At 43.5% G+C, this 18,484-nt stretch overlaps 1 protein-coding gene across 1 annotated transcript; it reads right to left on the bottom strand.

The window, feature by feature from the left end:
* Positions 1 to 2,384: 2,384 nt before the first annotated feature.
* LOC308281298 (SERTA domain-containing protein 2-like) lies at positions 2,385 to 17,580 on the bottom strand. Its single transcript, XM_080721443.1, has 2 exons — positions 17,441 to 17,580; positions 2,385 to 5,877 (listed from the first exon to the last, which is right to left on the bottom strand). The coding sequence occupies exon 2, from the start codon at positions 5,871 to 5,873 to the stop codon at positions 4,794 to 4,796; it is 1,080 nt and encodes a 359-aa protein (XP_080577569.1). The 5' UTR covers positions 5,874 to 5,877; positions 17,441 to 17,580; the 3' UTR covers positions 2,385 to 4,793.
* Positions 17,581 to 18,484: the final 904 nt, after the last annotated feature.

The following is an 18,484-nucleotide window of genomic DNA, read 5'->3' as shown; positions in this document are numbered from 1 at the left end:
TATATATATTAACTTGAAACCACACTGCCTGCAAAATCCAGCTGAATGTTTTTCCTTTTGTGTCAAAGGCCTTAGTTTTTGTTATGTTGTTTTGTTCAATCTACGTAGAAAATAGATTTTTATCCTGAACTTAATTTCTTGACCCATGGCTACAATGCGCTGTTGTTAACTCTTGTCTCGTAATTAAAGTTTGCTTTTGTTTTTATCGCTTAACCCCCTTCAGTGCAGCCCAGCCGTTTTCCATAAGAATGGAATATAACTGTACTTTGTAGAAGGGTAGAAAACCAGGCTAACCCTGGCCAAATGCAACCCGAACTTTGGCCTAGGGCTGTGAAGTTTGTCTACACTACTACCAGCCACTTTGACAGGTAGCCATCCATCATTCAGATGTCAGATCTAAAAATCCAGTATGCTGATAAAACATCACGTTACCTAATTTCCCACTGTGGATCAATCAAAGTTTCATCTCATCTTCAAAGTGGCTGGCTGATTTTTGAGACGTACCATGACACTGATAGTTTTTTTTTTTTTTTTTTTTGTGTTTAATATATAATTATGTTTTTCTTCACCTTTCTTTTTGGGTGGGAGTGGGTTTAAGAATGACTCGTATGTATTGGTTGAAACCACTGAAACATGTAAAGATGACTAGACTTTGAAGGTTGAATCGCGTTAAAGGAAAGTAAAAGGGACCAATTTCTGCATTGATGCATTTGGTTACACAATGTTACACTGTTCTGATACGAAGTGCTTTTTTTTGTTCTTTGGCTCTCATTTTCTATTTGTTTTGTTGTACCACTGTCAGCCCTGTCTCCCAGGAGGATTTTGCACATTGTAAAGATGAAATGGATGTAATCATAGTTCACTGTGGCTTTAGACTGTGTACAGTAAAACTATGGACTGTAAAATGTACGGGAAAATTCCTATGGAAAAAACTGAATCACTTGAAGAGCCTGTAAAAAGGTTAACATGCATGCCCGGGTTCTTTTGAGAATTTAAGTGTGTAAATTTTACTTTTAGTGTACACAAGAAATTAAAATAATTTAAGAGAAATATTGTGGTCCGCCTTCTTGTGCCCATGCAGAATTCTTCAAATATATTAAGTCAGGTTATGTACCATGTACAATAAATATCTTCATATACCAGTTTTGGAGAGAGGGCTACTTTGGGGAAATTGTCTGTGCCTGGTAAAGTTAATTAATGTACTGCTTTCTATAGTTCTAGCGATTTTAACGATTTCGTATCAGTGCATGGGGGCATGCGTAAGTGGCTAAATATGTATTTTTAGACACAATACGCCCAGGCAATTCCAAGATGCACAGCAATCCTTCATGCGCAGATGTGACTTATGGGGGCTAGTAGTGTTACTGTCAATAGTAGTAAAGAAATCGCTGGCTTATTGTGTGAAAACATTTTAACATCTTTTTTCTCTAATTACAATCTAAAATATGAGCCCTTTTTGTAAAACAAAAGTTCTCCTTTAAAAACAAAAACTTATAAATACAAGGTGTTTATGGAATGATTGACTCATGTAACATGAGCTCCACAATTTGGAATTTGCAGTAGCCTGGGTTTGCTTCTCCATTTAAACAAACTCACTCAGTCGGAACACATTGCATTCCAAGTTTAAATGAATGGTATACATTTAGTTTTGTTAGGCTTACTAATTCCTATCCGTACGAACCTTTCATTTAGTTCGGAATAGTAAGAATAGAGATGAGGAGGACACAACATTTCTCCATTTTAATTTATTGTAGAAAATAAAATTATAAAACTGTAATCCCATCAGAATTGAATCCATATCATAGACATTTAAATATCTTTCAGGAAAATGTAATATATTGCATAAGACAAGGCACAGATTCGAGGTCAGCAATGAAGCGCAATTTTACAATATCATAGCACCTGACTGACCATTTAACCACCAGAATCACACAAATGTCGAAAGAACAATTTTAGCCTACCTTAGGCTTGACCTGCTTGACCTTTGTCTGTATGGTCAAACAGGCAGATGCAAGATACATCATAACACAAAACTGAAAAACAAATAAATAACAGTGGCATTTACTTTATGCCAGGGGTCTTCAACGTTTTCAGGCCAAGGACCCCTTAGTCGAGAGTGAGATGAAGCAGGGATCCCCCTACAACCCATAGATACCATATAGTTTCTCAGTGTATTTTGGGTTCATGTCAACTTGTGTTTTCAGATATTTAACCACTTGAACCGTCAATACTTAATAAACTTGACCCTTCACTGTGTACTTAGTCTGCTCTTTTTACCCTCTTTACGAAACCTCTTTGCCAAAAATAGCAGATCTACAAGCTCACAACGCCTCGCAGCGCGAGGCGTTGTGAGCTTGTAGATCTGCTATTTTTGGCTAAAGTTCTCAGAATTTGGACATTAGTGTTCAAGAGGTTAATATAAAAAAGGAGAAAAAAAAAGCTTCTATCAGACAAAGATTTGGAAGACCCCCTGTAGTAACTCTGAGGACCCCCTAGGGGTCCCAGACCCCCTGTTGAAGACCCATGCTTTATGCCACAGACCAGCAAGAGAAGCAGTCAAAATGTTTTTTTCATTAGAGATGGTTGGCTCTGCGTTCTCCTTTCAGTCAGCCTACAGCAGAATATTGGATATCGTCTCTGTCAGGTGGAAAGCAGATCCACAAGCTCAAAACGCTACTTCTGATGCTTTTGTGTAACGCTGTAGTATGATCAAGTAGGCCATTACTTTACGTGGGGGGAATAAAACTAAAGGTTAGAACAGGGGTCTTCAACGTTTTCAGCCCAAGGACCCCTTAGTTGAGAGAGATGCAGCAGAGACCCCCACAACCTTTTCATAGATTCCATATCGTTTCATAGTTTGACAGCACAATCATTAGTGTATTTTGGATTCAGATATTTAACCACTTGAACCGTCAATACTTCTCCCCTCTACACCAAACCTCTTTGCCAAAAATAGCCAATGTACAAGCTTGTAGATCTGCTATTTTTGTCTGAAGTTCTCAGAATCTGGTTAAGAATCTGGCTAAAAAGGATTTTTCTTTCTATCACACAAAGATTTGGAGTACCCCCTGTAGTAACTCTGAGGACCCCCTAGTGGTCCCGGACCCCCTGTTGAAGACCCCTGGGTTAGAATATGGAGGTTTCTGCCCGACAGATTTGTAAAACACTCCAGTGCCCAAGAGATGGCATTGGCAGTGCACTGCAAACCCCGTCTCTGGAACGACATGGTAGACCTGCTGCACCCTTGTACAATGGTGTCGTGACATGTGAGCTTGCAGATCGGCTATTTTCAGAGCATGACACCATCGTACGATGATGGAGCATAAATTAGGCGCTGATTGCACACTTTCTTTTAAAGTAAAAACAAAATGAAACGAAAATAAAAACCGATGTGGCAGAGTGAAGCTTATTCAGTGAGTACCCAATAGTTATTAAAAAGCATCTTAATTCATACTTTGACACCATCATTATGATGCTCAGTTCTAAAACTCAACTGAATAAACTTAACATAGCTACACCACTGATTGCTGAAAATCAATTCATGTGGATAGTATGACAAAATAAAGGAATCTGCAAATTCCTTTATCTCTCATTCTCAGTGCACACACGCACGCACGCACGCACGCACGCACGCGCACACACACACACACACACACACACACACACACACACACACACACACACACACACACACACACAGGGACTATGGACTGAGTAGGCTGGAATACGGGCATTGACAGCTGAAATGCTCAAATATATTACAGAATATGCAATACATCACTCATTCCCCCCCCCCACAAAAAGAATATTATGCATTTATGTTCTGTACAAACAAAATATTAATGTTACAATAAATATTTGTACACCATAGCCAAGAGACAATAAATAACTTCATCAGAAATAGACGATTCAAAGTATGGTTTTGTTTTTGTGTTTGGTGCATGTGCAAATGTTCTCATAAAAGATACACTTCCATTTCACACTTGACCAATTCCATCTGGGTCACACAGCGAAAGTAAGCCAGCAACAGGAGATGAAAGCAGTCATGACGCTGCCGTTGGAAACAGCTCATTTGGTGTTTCTCTTTTCCTTTTTTACCTGCATATGGTCAGTTAGCATACTGTACATACAAGTATGTCCCCTGACCTCTGGGCCATTGAAACCTATTAACATACCCACTGGTTAATTTTGAGGGGGGAAAAAATCGTAAATGAGAAAATGACAAACATACTTTCTGAAAATACGTTTTACCCATTAGTAGCAGTACATTGTACCAGCAGTAGTGGTGTTCAGTATAAAAGGTAGACCAGTTGTGAAAATGCTACATAGAAACCACTTGATGGTAGATTCATCAACCTTAGATGGATTGGATGGAAACTTTGGATTTGAAACTTTTGCATGTTCATTGTGACTTTTTGAAACTTTTGGGTAAGAGTCAAGACTACGTAAAAAAAAAAAAAAAGGTTTAGTGAAGAAATGTTATTGTAAACCGAGTCCATTCTTTGCCAGAAACCTTTCAGAGAAAATGTGTAGTTCTGTTCTGGCTAAACAAAAACATGTAATCGCTTGATAAAAATGGTCGAACATGGACGAAGGCACTCGGCTGCATAAATTATTTTTGTCAAAAATGCATCTGACATTTTCTCTCATCGGGAAAAGCATGCACAGAGTAGAAAAGTCTCTGACAATGTCTAGCTTTTCTTACAATTCTCGGACACAGGTAGAAAACTGTACAAAACAGCTCAATTGGTGAGCTATAAATGATGTCCCTCTGAGGTGCTTCTGATAGTCCCTCAGGAGCCCACCAGCACTTCCATGATGTGGTCTAGCTCGGCCAGGTCCATCTTAAAGGGCTGGTTCTGGGAACCGCCGCCGCCGTAGCCGGAGATGGTCTTCACCAAGTCGTCCGCCATCACCACGGGAGCCATCTTGGACGCCGAGGTGACCGCGGGCGAGGCGCCGCCGGGGCCGAAGTCGTACATGGACGTGTCAATGTCGGTGAACAGGATGTCGTCGAGGGCAAAGTCAGTCAGAAAGCTCGTCGGCGAGGAGGAGCTGTCCGTGGTACTGGGAGGCGGAAGAGGAGGAGCAGGTTTCTCCATTGCTCTCTCTTCCTCCTCCTCCTCCCCCTCCTCCTCTTGTGAGTTCAGCCCAGCCTCCTTCATGCTCACATCCACCGATAGAGCCTGAGCCGGCGGCGGCGACGAGAGCGCACCGGAGGAGACGTAGGGGGGAGAGAACGACGGCGAGGACGACGACGGCGCCGCCTCCTCCGCCGCCTCCTCCGCCGCCACAACGGTGGGACACAGCTCCCCGATCTCCTCCAGAGCCGTGGAGAAGCTGTCTTTGGGCGAGGGGGGGAGGGGGGCGAGGGGAGGAGGCAGCGACGGCGGGCGGGCGGAGGAGGAGCAATGGTGCGCGGCGGGGTGCGGCGAGGAGGGGGGCGGCAGGGCGAAGAACAGCGGGGAGTCCTCCTCGTCCAGGAGGGAGGCGGGGGTGAGGCCGGGGGAGTCCAGGGAGGAGAGGATGGTGAAGGAGGATGAGGAGGGGGGAGGAGGGAGGGGCGCGGCGGCGGGCTGCACGGCGAAGAAGAGGGCGGCGCGCATGCCTCCTGCGCCCCCTTCCTGTTTGAACTCCTCGTGGATGTGGCGGATGGTGTTGTTGATGAGGACGCGCCGCTGCAGGCCCGGGTCGGGGCCGGCGGCTCGCGGGCCGTACAGCTTCACCAGGGACATGTTGAGCACCGTCTGGCGCTGCAGGGCGTACGACGGCCCCCGCGACACGCCCCCGAACACCGGCGCCGCCGCCAAGCCCTCCTCCTCCAGTCCATCCTCGTCCTCGTGCAGTTTCCGCTTCACCCCGTTACCCAACATGTATCTGTGGAGCAGAGACAGGGGGGATAAATAGCATGTCAGCGACAGGTAGGACCGTTAGCTAAACCATATGTGGGTCACAGACCAATTCTCATGGGTCACGACTCGAGTAGTAATTAAAATATACCGGTATATACATTTAAATGTTCTTTTTTTATAATAGTTTTTATACATTTTTAAAAAAGTCTTTTGAATTTAATTGAATTGTGTATGTGTGTGTATGTGTGTGTGTGTGTGTGTGTGGGGGGGGGGGGGGGGGGGGGTGTTTCCTCTGTCAGCTGAATAGTTCCTAACTTCCCATGTGATCAGGAGTCAGCTGACTGCGGGTGGGAGGCCGAGGCAGCAGTGAGCGCTCCCCTCCCCACTGCCTCACAACAACACACAGCACAAGGCAACACGTGTCAACAGGACAGGAAATGGCCAAGCTTCTGTCCTTATTACCACCCACAAGCCAGCCCCCCACCCAGCCAATTCGACTTTGAGGCTTGTTTTTCTGTAAAGTGGCTTGTAAATATTGGTAGTTGCGGGTTGCGTTATTTTTATTTATTTATCTTGTGCTCGTTTCTGAAGTGTAGTTTCTTATCTTGGCCTTTTTTCCTGATGTTGTTTAAACCAGTGGTTCTCACATTTTCATGTCAAGGACCCCAAAATTAATACCGGTATGTATTTGTCCAAGCAAGGACCCCCCCCCCCCCCCCCATCTAAAAATGTTTCGTGTCAGGGACCCCTGTACCAGATTTGTGTTGGTAAAAAAAATGTGTTGTGCTTATTTCTCTTGTTAAACCTGGCAACACCGGATTCACTTCGTCCCTACATAGGCTGGAAACATGCAGGGAATCAGCATGTAGGAAAACCATCCAAAAATAAATCCTGATCTACACTGTCTACACTGTCACCATGGAAACATATGTATAAACACCATCTCATTTAGGAATGCCAAGTATGCATGAATGGTTTCAGGCAGTAATTATGCTACAGTTACAGTTCATACCTGGGAGCTCCCCAGTGCGACCACAGACGTCTAGACTTGTGAACTGGGTGCACTTCCACAGAAACAGTTAGCCTTTAAGCAACTTTGTTCAAAGACTTTCAACGATGTTCAAGGTGTAGATCAGGGTTCCCCAATAGGTGGCCCGCGGGCCGCAAGGCTACTGTCTGGCCCCCACCAACCCCAGTAATAATAGTGGTATAAGAGCAGCAACAACACGAGTATATCGTCGTTGTCGGGTGGAAACCTCGTATCTCCAAATGTGTATGTTCTTTTGCAAAGTAAAGCCCTGCTTCATCATACAAGGCCGTCTCACAAAAGTGGGAGGCGTTGTGTGCTTGTAGATCGGCTGTTTTCACTAGTTTAAATAATTTTTTAAATGATGCAAAACGAACGGTTTTGGACATACAAGATTTTCACCCGACAACGACGATATCTGAACTGTCGCTGGAGTAGCGGGAACGCCACCGTCGCCCCCTGCAATGTTGTGGCCCTCGGCTTGGTACCCTAGACATAATTCGGCCCTTGGGGAAAACTAATTGGGGAACCCTGGTGTAGATATTTTATGACAGGAGAATGGGGATTTGATCCAGCAACCTTCAGTTCACAAGTCCACCAGTCTAACTTTTAGCCTACCAACGTGGAAGAACAGAAAAAAAGAAGATTTCTTTTTTTTTCATTCTGTATGCCGGTATTTATACATTTTCAAATCCTTTTTCTTCGTACCATGGCCAGCAACATCCCTCAGCGAGTCAATCACAGTTCTTTCACAACTACAAGCTCACAGTGCGGTGACCTTTTGTGAGCTTGTAGATCGGCTATTATCAGCTTGCAACCAAGTGTAAAATCAGCCTCTACGACGCCATCAAGGCCACATATTTTTTTGTGTGGTCAAAATCAACCGTAGATTTACTCAACTAAAATCTTATGATATTTAGTCGACTAAAACTAGACTAAATCGTTTCAAGACGACTAAAACATGACCAAAACTAAATGGAATTTCGTTCAAAAGACTAAGGACTAAAACTAAATCACAATTTGCTGTCAAGATCAACACTGAAGCAGACAAAGGCCAAGATAATACAAACTGAAGCTGTGTTGGTAGACAAGGGAACGCATGCCTTTGAGCTGCTCCACACTGTCATCCAAGACGGAACACACCTCTCCTAGAGTGCATGGTTTCAGCTCTGTGTGTAACTCTACCCCAGCACGCCAACTGAGCAATCTCTAAAAAGCCTTGTCTCTTTCAGGTGGTTCTGCGGTGAGCTGCTGCCACCACCACACACACACACACACACACACACACACACACACACACACACACACACACACACACACACACACACGCGCGCAAGAAGGATTCATGAAAAGGAAAGGATTCCCCTGCGAATGGTTCATTTTGATTGCGTGTCGAAATCAAAGACAGAGAGAGAGAGAGCAGTTTGTGAGCAACATTTGAAAAAGTATTATCAATACGTAATAAAAACTGTACTGTGTACATTCAGGTGCATGCTTGCACATTCACACGTGCAGAGAGACGGCACTGGTACTGCTGCCGGGGCGAGCTCTGCACTGGCTTGTTACTATGACGAATGCGGTCAGCTGGGAATCCAGGGTGGAAGAAAGTAGAAAGGTGGGGAGGGGGGGGGGGGGGTTCTCTTGCAGCCAGCGCGGCTGCAGCTGATGCTGCAGTGTGAAGATGAGAGGAGAGGTGAGAGGCAGATCCACGTGCGGCGTGTGCAAGGAACGGGACCATATGAACATTTCATATCACGATTATTGTGACAAAATAAATCGCGATTTACGATATTATCGCGATAATCAAAATCCATTATCCCGGGGTGGAACATTTGCCAAAAAATAGCAGATCTACAAGCTCACAACGCAAAAGACATTTGATAGAGAGTGAATAAAAACTGTATCAAGCACGTAAGTACCTTTTACCAATTATAGTGGGTTTAAGTGGTACAAGATATGCAGCTCGGCAAATAAAAGGTGAATTGATCCCAGTGCATGACGGAGGACGATATCACGATAAATTAAATCTCCACGATATGGGTGTTTTTCATCACGATAAACGATAATATCGCTTATCGTCCCATCCCTAGTGTGTGCTTATAGGGCTGTCACGATTATGACATTTCGAAACCATATGAACATTTCTCAACATGGAAATTATGATGATTATGCCAAATAATTGCGATTACCTCAATTAGACGATTAGACGATTATGTAATAATTGTGACAGGCCTACGACGTGTGCTCCACATACACACGGCCAAAACCGCCGTTTTGGGCCTTTGGTAGCGCTGGCAATGGGGGGGGGGGGGGGGGGGGGGTTGGGGGGGTTAGGGTCATGTCACATCTGCTGCCCACTGTGAGCTCGAAGAGCGGCTGTTTTGAGCGAGTGACACGGGTGTACGACAGACAGAGCACGAATCACGCATCACTCAAGGACATGTCCTCTGAGCGTGTGGCAGCTGAGGGGACGCACCGTAATGCACTTGCTGTCGCGTGGAACAAACCTTGGATTATAAGGGACGGGTATACGCTGACCACCGGGCCACGAGTCCACCCCGGCTGCATTTTGTGCTCATGCTGAAAGTGCATATAGCAGGGGTCTTCAACAGGGGGTCCGGGACCCCTAGGGGGTCCTTAAAGAGTTATAGGGGGGCCTCCAAATCCTTGTGTGATAGGATAATTATTTTAAATTTGAACCCTTGCATCCCTATTCTGAGAACTTTAGCCAGAAATAGCAGATCTACAAGCGCAGAGAGCTTATAGATCGGCTATTTTCGGCAAATAGGTTTGGTGTGGAGGGGAAAAAGAGCAGACCAAGTACCAAGTGGTTAAATGTCTGAAAATACACATTAACATGAATCCAAAATAGACTGATGACTGTGCTGTCAGTCTATGAATCAATCTATCGATGAAATCGATGAAGATTTCCATCACACATTTATACAATATGTAGTTGGGGTCCCTGCGTCATCTCTCTCTCTCAACTAAGGGGTCCTGAACACGTTGAAGACCCCTGGCCTATAGTATGGGGGGTTATATTATATTATCCAACATACCACCCACCCACAATTATTCATCCGCCCCCCTCCCTCCCTCCTCCTGCACCCAGGCAGTCTTTTCATACATGTGGGGCCCTTCCAGGTCGCCGTCTGCTGACACAGACAGACTCAGGACTGGGCAATGTGGGGCCTATCTCTCTCTAGCCCAATGGTTCTCAACCTGTGGATCGGGACCCCCAGTGGGGTCCCCAAATTATTTTGGGGGGTTCCCAAATGATTAACTTAATGTGCAACATTGTTCTCTCTCTCAACAGTAAACAAACCAACATACAGTTTAAGTGTATAGAGGGTATCTGCACATTCTAAAGTGATAATTTAAGGACTTTTTTTAATACCTCTAAAATGACAAATTAAACATTGGCCAAATTGTCAAATATTAGAGGCAGAAATTGTGAAAATAGCCGATCTACAGCATGTAGATACACATTGCTGCAATCAATGGAAAGGAGAGCAGACGCAAAGAAAGAGAGATTGAGGGACTGGGGAAAATCTAAATGGCATAGGGGTGGGAATAAATATGGGTGAAAAAACAAACAATTAATTGAATCGAACAGAAGATGTTTCAAATAAACCTTTATTAAGCAAATAATCGGTATTGTGATGTGTCATGTAAATGTTTCGAGAGTGCTATTCGCAACTTCATCAAAAGGTCCATATTATAAATAGGTTTCTTTTATTTTTATTGCTGGGTAAACGATAACATCGGTTAACAGAACACAACTTAAAGTAGGACTGCCATCTAAAAGGGTACTGTCACTTTAAAAAGTAATCTTACATTTTTAGTTAATATGTTTATGATGTCATTGTGAGAATGCGCAATTATAAGCCAATCAAATTAATTGACTGTACTTAGACTACTACTGTACTGGTCGGCTGTTGTTGGGGGGCTAGGGGCAGATTACACTGTGACGAGTTTCAAACTATTTCAGACCGTTTTCAGAGAGACCACGTGTATAATAATGTAACCTACTGTATCATACTATTATAATTTCGGGGCGTGTCAGCAGGCCTTTAAGCAATCTCAAGACACCTGTGTTCAAGTAACGTGTGGCAAGCATTTAACATAATTCTGACATCAGTCATTTAACATAGAAATTATTGAACGCATAGATTAATAAAATAAATATAGACAGATTCATCGTTTACCAGAAAATAGTGGATGGTTACAGCGCTGACGGGACTTAAGACAAACAAAATCAGGCGCTGAGAGAGCTAGAACGGGTACACATTATTGTGTATCATTATTTTATACTTTAACTATTGAAAAACAGCAGATATACAAGCTCACAGCGCGGCACCGAGAGCCGTGCTGCAAGCTTGTAGATCTGCTATTTTAGAAAAATCGTGAAAATTAGAATTTTGACCCGATTCTATAAGTGTCTTTTGAATCCCCCCCCCGCCCCCCCCCCCCCCCACAAACGTTCGCTTTAAAAATACATATATTCAAAGATTTGCACACATTTTCACACATTTTTCAAAAATAGCAGATCTACAAGCTCGCAGCAGATCTGCTATTTTTCAATAGTTAAAGCGTTCAATAACTCTAGGCCTAAAATTAATGAGGAAGACACTGAGTGGGCCATGGGAGTGCTGGGGGAGGGAGTGCTGCAGACAGGCAGCTGTGTATAGGGTGGACTCAGAAGCCACATACCTTTCCTTTGAGCAAACAATAAGAAACGGTGTCGTGTTACAACACCACTGCAAGCGCTCTGTTCAGCCCTTCACTGAGCACTGCTGCTCGGTCAGTGTTGCCAGGTCCGCTTGTTATGAGCGACTTTGTGCTTGTTTTTGTCTGTAAAGTCGCTTGTAAATATCGGTAGTTGGGGGTTGTTTCTAAATGTGTAGTTGCTTATTTGGGCTTGTTTCCTATTGTTGTTTAAACCAGTGGTTCGCGAACATGTCAAGGACCCCAAATTGATATGTATTTCTCTGCAGATCCCCGTCTGAATATATTTTATGCCAGGGACCCCCATACGATTTTGTTAATATGTTTCATAAATATTGCACAGTTTTTTGAAAATAGCAGATGTACATACAGTAGGTTAAAAGGGCCCATGTAGGATGATGTAGCTTTATAGTAGCTTCTTTTGGGCTTGCTTTCATAGTTTCATTCACAGATATAAAGAGCTAGATGCCTCGTTCTCCTCTGCAGTTAATTGGAGCGATGTGCAAAGGTTCTAGTCCGAACTTCCTGGCAAAACTAAGGGAACGCTGTCAGTCAAAGTGACTACTGGCCAATCACAGCGTGTCTTTTCCTTATCCAAGGACTACAATTCAATTCAACAGAGCCAGTTCTGATGTTGCGCTGCTCAGCTGTTCTTACAGGCTGCATACGTAAAGACCAGCCCCCACCTGCCTCTGATTGGCATACCGACTTCCGTATGTGTGACGCACGCGGAAGCAATGAACACTGAAGCGATGAAAATTCCCTTAGTTGCTCAATGCATACGCCCCCTAGCCGAAGGAGGCGTCTACCTTTCTATGTCTATGGTTTCATTGCTTGCTTTCATGGTTGCTCATTTCTCTCACAAAAACCTGGCAACACTGCCAGCCACTACACTACACTCAGCCGGCCCACAGCTTGTGTGTTGGCGCTCAAATTACACAGACAACTCCAGGGACGATTGCGTCCCTCTCTGCCCATCTCTGGAGGTGCAAGTCCGTCCCTGCCTGAACTCTCTGCATGGGCCTTCAAGGATACAGTAAATCACAAGTAACACACGCAGGCAGCACTTCTAATGTGTGCATTCTCCCCTCAGCACTTTGCCCTCAATGGCGTTGATACTGAAAGGTCAGGGTATCGTTGTACCCGTCTTTTGTGGGGGGAGAGTGGCTGTTTAAAAGCAGCTGCCTAGTAACATTCTGCAGTTCAGCGAGGCTCCGGTCAGTGTGTGGAGTCGAGGAAGCAGCCTAGAGTATAGAGGCTTTTCGGGCATCTAATAGGCTCTATATGCACAGCAGCCATATTGGAACTTACTTCCTTCACAGGTGTCATCAATGTTACTAATGAAGGCTCTGTTCCATTTAATGTAGCACAGTGGTTTCTCAAGCTTCTTCATTTCAAGGACCATCGTAACTCTGAGAGTATACAGAGCCATAAGGGGCCATTTGGAACCCCCCTCAAGGACACTTTGAGACACACTGGTGTAGCAGAGTGTTTCTCAACCTGTGGGTCAGGACCCCTTGGGGGGTCGCCAAATTATTTGCAACATGCACAATATCAGCACCCCAACTCTGTTTCACCAGATTGGACCAGAGCCTTAATCAGTATTGGTAACACCTGTGAAGGAAGTAAGGAAGGGGCCCAATTTCTTTCCAAGTAGAGCCGCTGTGCAAAGAGCCTATTTCTGCTGTGCTGATTCCCAGGAATACCTCTGGATTCTGTACCTTGCTAATATAATTCTGCATATCCGTGTATAGGAAAGCCAGACAACATGTATGTGTTCAAAGTAAGGAACTTAAAAAGCAGGCTCAGACTCAGGAGAACACATGCCTGGACAATTCCATGTCCCTCAGTTATGTATTTGTTTTTGCCTTGATGTCCCACAAAATGACCTTCAGATTAAACTACAATCAGTGGCGTATTCCTTATAGATATGTGTCTTCTATTTGTATGCAGGATTTTAAGTGTTAAAATCTAGGTTGATATATATTAGAAACCAACAACCAAGAGAACTGGGCAGCCCTGCAAGACTTCTCTCAAGTTGGTGCTCTAGGTTTAAATGATTGGGCCTGGTTTAAGAAATGTTGATCTATTTTCAATCAGTTGCAGAGAAAGCGCGGAATCTGCAGCCCAACTAGGCTTAAATAGTTGGGTAAACTTTTGCTCTCTCTTTCAAAAAAAAAAAAAAAGAGCACAAATAAGCCCCTTTTCCACTGCAGCTTTAGCACCACACCACACCGCACCACACCGCACCACATAGAAATATCTACATTTTCCATTACACAAAAGTACCCCTATCGGTAAGAAACAAATTTACCGTTTTAACCGTGATTATAAAATATAATACAAATATAAATTTGTATTACAACTATCCTAAATTATAATACACTATAATGGATTATAACTGTGATTATAATATACTATAAAGTATGAATGTGTTACTATGGTAATTATAATAAACTATAATAGATTATAATAGTGGTTATAACACAATAGAATCTATTATCATGTATTACAACTATATCCTGGTGGTCTAAATGAAAAGTCAGTGAGTGATCAGTCATTATGAAGTGTTTGGCCCTGTTTGGCCTAGCTCAGACCTACTCTAGATTGGATACTTTTTTAGTACCACGTTTAGTACCACTTTCACACCACTCTACCCTGGTCCTTGTAGTGGAAAACCTGCCACAAGTGGACGGTGTGGTGTGGAGTGGTGTGGTGTTGGGCCAGTGGAAAAGGGGCTATATATGTGTTTACTGGAAACCGGGCCAGATTGTGAAGAGAGTCGAGGAAGCTACGGTGGACTTTAGTCACTGAAATGGAATGTTGTCTGTTTGGTGCCACTGTGTGTGTGTGTGTGTGTGTGTGTGTGTGTGTGTGTGTGTGTGTGTGTGTGTGTGTGTGTGTGTGTGTGTGTGTGTGTGTGTGTGTGTGTGAGTGTGAGTCACTTCAATATCTTCATGCATGCTCACCATTTTTGATAATACATGCTAACAGGTAATATGGCATTTTAATAGGGCTTTTTAAAAATCTTTTCCCTCTTTTTACTGTACAGCAAATATCAAGGTCTAACAGCATAATGTGTGTTGATTGCGACCAAAGGTCGCAGTTTACTATGAGAAATGTCACAGCTTGTCATTTTTACAGTCTATGGGTTGGTTCCCTTGACAGATCACTGTGACATCACAGGTGATATCGGTGACAGCACCTATGTAAAAGTCCATGCATGGGTATTCCCCAGAATCCCTTTTATGTCCATATATGAAGATCCCTGATGTCATCAATATATATCACTGGCCAGATGGCCATGACATGGCCCATATCTGTGTGGCTTGTTCAGATAAGGATCTCCATGTATGGGCATAAAAGATATTGTATGTTGTGATGTCATGGGAACCACTCTAACAGAATCCCTTTTATGCTCGTATATGGAGATCCCTGATGTCATCAATATTAAGCCCATATCTAACAGGACTTCAAATGGGACTGCCCATATATGGAGGAAGACAGCCCATATCTGTGTGGCTGCATGGTTCAGACAGGGATCTCCATGTATGGGCATAAATGGGATGTACTATATGCCTATAAAGTACATGGGTTATCCATAATTATGGGTAACTGGTCCGATATACATCACTGGCCAGATGGCCAAGAATTGGTGCGACCTCGCCCAGGTCGCATGTCTGAGGCATCTTACTAGTTTGTGAATCCTGGCTGTTTGTAAAAAAGAACTTGCATGTTATTTGTTTTCAAATTTAACCCATTTAGAACGGGTACACATTATTGTGTATCATTATTTTATGCTTTAACTATTGAAAAATAGCAGATATACAAGCTTGTAGATCTGCTATTTTTGTCAGTGGTTCTCAAACTTTTTCATGTCAAGGACCCCCAAAATGATATGTATTTGGCCACGGACCCGCATCTCAAAATATTTCGTTCCAGGGACCACCCCCAGAAGCAAAATCTGAGTTACAAACGTTCGCTTTGAAAATACATATATTCAAAGATTTGCACACATTTTCACGACTTTTTCAAAAATAGCAGATCTACAAGCTCGCAGCGCGGCAATCGGTGCCGCGCTGTGAGCTTGTATATCTGCTATTTTTCACTGGTTAAAGCATTCAATAATTCTAGGCCTAATGGACCGCCTGGTTAGACTTTGTTTTTTATGAATCATGACAAATAATTACAAATCAAAAATTAAAAAAGACAGATTGGACTGGATCATTACAGTGTCCCTTCTGTGAGCTTTGTGTGTTTCATATGTCATATTTCATATGACAGGACCTTGCATGCAAGACTTTATGGACATGGTAAAGACCTCAGTATAATGGCCCTTATCAAGAGGGATCAGCTGTAGAAACGTGTTTGTGAGACATTTTAAGACATCCCCTGGCCTTACATAACATAATACTCACAAAGTAGCAATTGTACTACGACCCACACACACACACACACACACACACACACACACACACACACACACACACACACACACACACACACACACACACACACACACACACACACACACACACACACACGCACGACAGCTCTCAGTTACGTCGCTGAGAGGCCCCGCCCACTCCAACTTTAAAGGTCTGAAACTGAAACATTCTTCACAGGCAACGGCCTGCATAATACCTGCTGCTTCTGCTCCATTTCAATGCACTGACACCAGTCTCTAAAGCACTAAAAAGTTAAAGTTTTAGGCTACAACCTATATTATAATATGCCAATTACACTGTCTATAATGCCTCTGCGTCTCAGTAGTGACCCCTGTCTAAACCTGTCACAACAGCTGCCCCGACCCCCAGTCCCAGAGCAGCTGAGTGCTGCCTTCAACAACATTAGGCCAGTGGTGGAAGAAGTATAGGCTCCTCGCATGGTTTACTTGAGAGTATAATGTATCGATACTGCATTGTATAAATGCTCTGTTAAGTAAAAGTTGGGAATTCTAAATTTACTATTGTAAAAGTACAAAAGTATAGGCCTATTGGTATCAACATGTAGTAGGCTACTCAAAATGCAAAATGTAACATTTCGCAACCTTTCAAATGTATAGAAAATATTTGAAAATAGCATATCTAAGCTCACTATTTTCAAATGGCCGAAATGTTAGGGCTGAAGTGGTTAATGTATGTTTTGTAATAATAATAAAAATCTACAAAGTAGGCCTAATTAACTAGTAGACCTAACTAAAGTTGTCAAATAAATGTAGGCTACAATGTTTGGATCCGAGATGTAGTGGAGTAGAAGTAATAGTATTGGTAATTGGAAATAGCCAACTCAACTAAAGTAGTCTACAAATAGCCTCAAAACAGTACTTGAGAGTAAATTTACTTAGTTACTTTACACCACTGATTAAGGCTGTGCAGTGTGATGGTGGGGGTGGGGGGCGCCATAGTCCCACACTGACCGACCGGCCGCCAGCTGCCACAGAGAACTCAGAGGGTTATTATGGGAATATGGGCTATACTGACTGACTGATGAAATGTTATTCATTCTCTGTTAATAAAGGCGAGCGACTCGTCGTTACAATGCTGTAACAATGTAACAACGTTGTCACGACGGCGCGCTGCAGTGGAACAACTCTGTGACTCGATCAGCCCTATCGGCGACACACTGCGACCAAAAAACAAACAAACACACATACTGTAGGCTACTGTCTTGAGTCTTTTTGCAATAGGCTACTCATTATATTATGCACGCCCGGCGTGGAGGGGTTTCTTTAAACGCCACACAGAGACACGCGTGAAATAAGTAGCCTATATTAATGATAATATGTGCATTGCAATCAAAGCGGGATATTATTATGGAAGCCATAACTTACCACATGTACTTCGATCTTACAATCCCGCATCGGTGTCACCGAGTGGCCGTCGGCAGCAGACGGGCTGGTGGAGAAGAGGGACATCGATGATTCCAAATGTTCACGTTTCTCTCCCCCACGTTTCTTTCATTATCCTCCCCCCAGCCAGAGAGAGAGAGAGAGAGAGCGAGAGCGAGAGGTGACTGTAGTCGCAGCAGCAGATCTGCGCGCACACGCAATCGCGCACGCAGCCACGCACGCACACACAAATGGCGAGCGAGCCAAGAGGCCGAGGACAGATGACTGTGTCACCCTCGCCGAGCAGCAACCACCGATGTGACGTCGAGAGGAGAGTTGGACTGGATCGCTGCTCCGCCTCGACAAGAAGGTCCGCCCCCTCCTCTTCATCTACGATCCACAACACGACACACACGGAGTCGTATATTATGCAGAAAATAGTAGATCTACAAGTATCCCTGCCATATGCATGAAGCATGAAGATCAGCTATAGTCTATAGATAGTCTATACCAAATCAAACTGGCCTATCATAGCCTAGGTTGCGTTGAACAGGAGCAAATGTAGGCTATATTATTCTTATTATCCAAATTCAATTAAGAAGAAATAATTAGGCTATAATATATGGCTATAATAGGCTACTGTAAACATGCATAGTCGTCTTGTAAAATATCATACCGCTCTCTCACACTACACCTCTGTCCTGTTTGAGTTAAATTGAGTAGCCCACATAACATTCTAAATTATTCTTATTGCTTTATCGGAGTGTTAACTGTAGCCTACTCCAGGTCCTCCCGCTGAGAGTGAAAGACCGCAACTATGTAAAGTATTCAAGCTATTCAACACTAGACATGGTAATTGCCAGAGAGAGAGAGAGAGAGAGAGAGAGAGAGAGAGAGAGAGAGAGAGAGAGAGAGAGAGAGAGAGAGAGAGAGAGAGAGAGAGAGAGACTCTGTAGTGTTAGCCTACCTAACTGTACATTTATTATTGTTTCTTTTCTTTCATATAGGCTTAATACATAAGTTTCCCATGCCAATAAAGAGCAGGCT

This window comes from Nannobrachium achirus (genome assembly GCF_963921795.1).
Source record: "Nannobrachium achirus genome assembly, chromosome: 3".
NCBI classification, from domain to species: domain Eukaryota; kingdom Metazoa; phylum Chordata; class Actinopteri; order Myctophiformes; family Myctophidae; genus Nannobrachium; species Nannobrachium achirus.
This window is presented reverse-complemented; position numbering and strand designations above follow the sequence as displayed.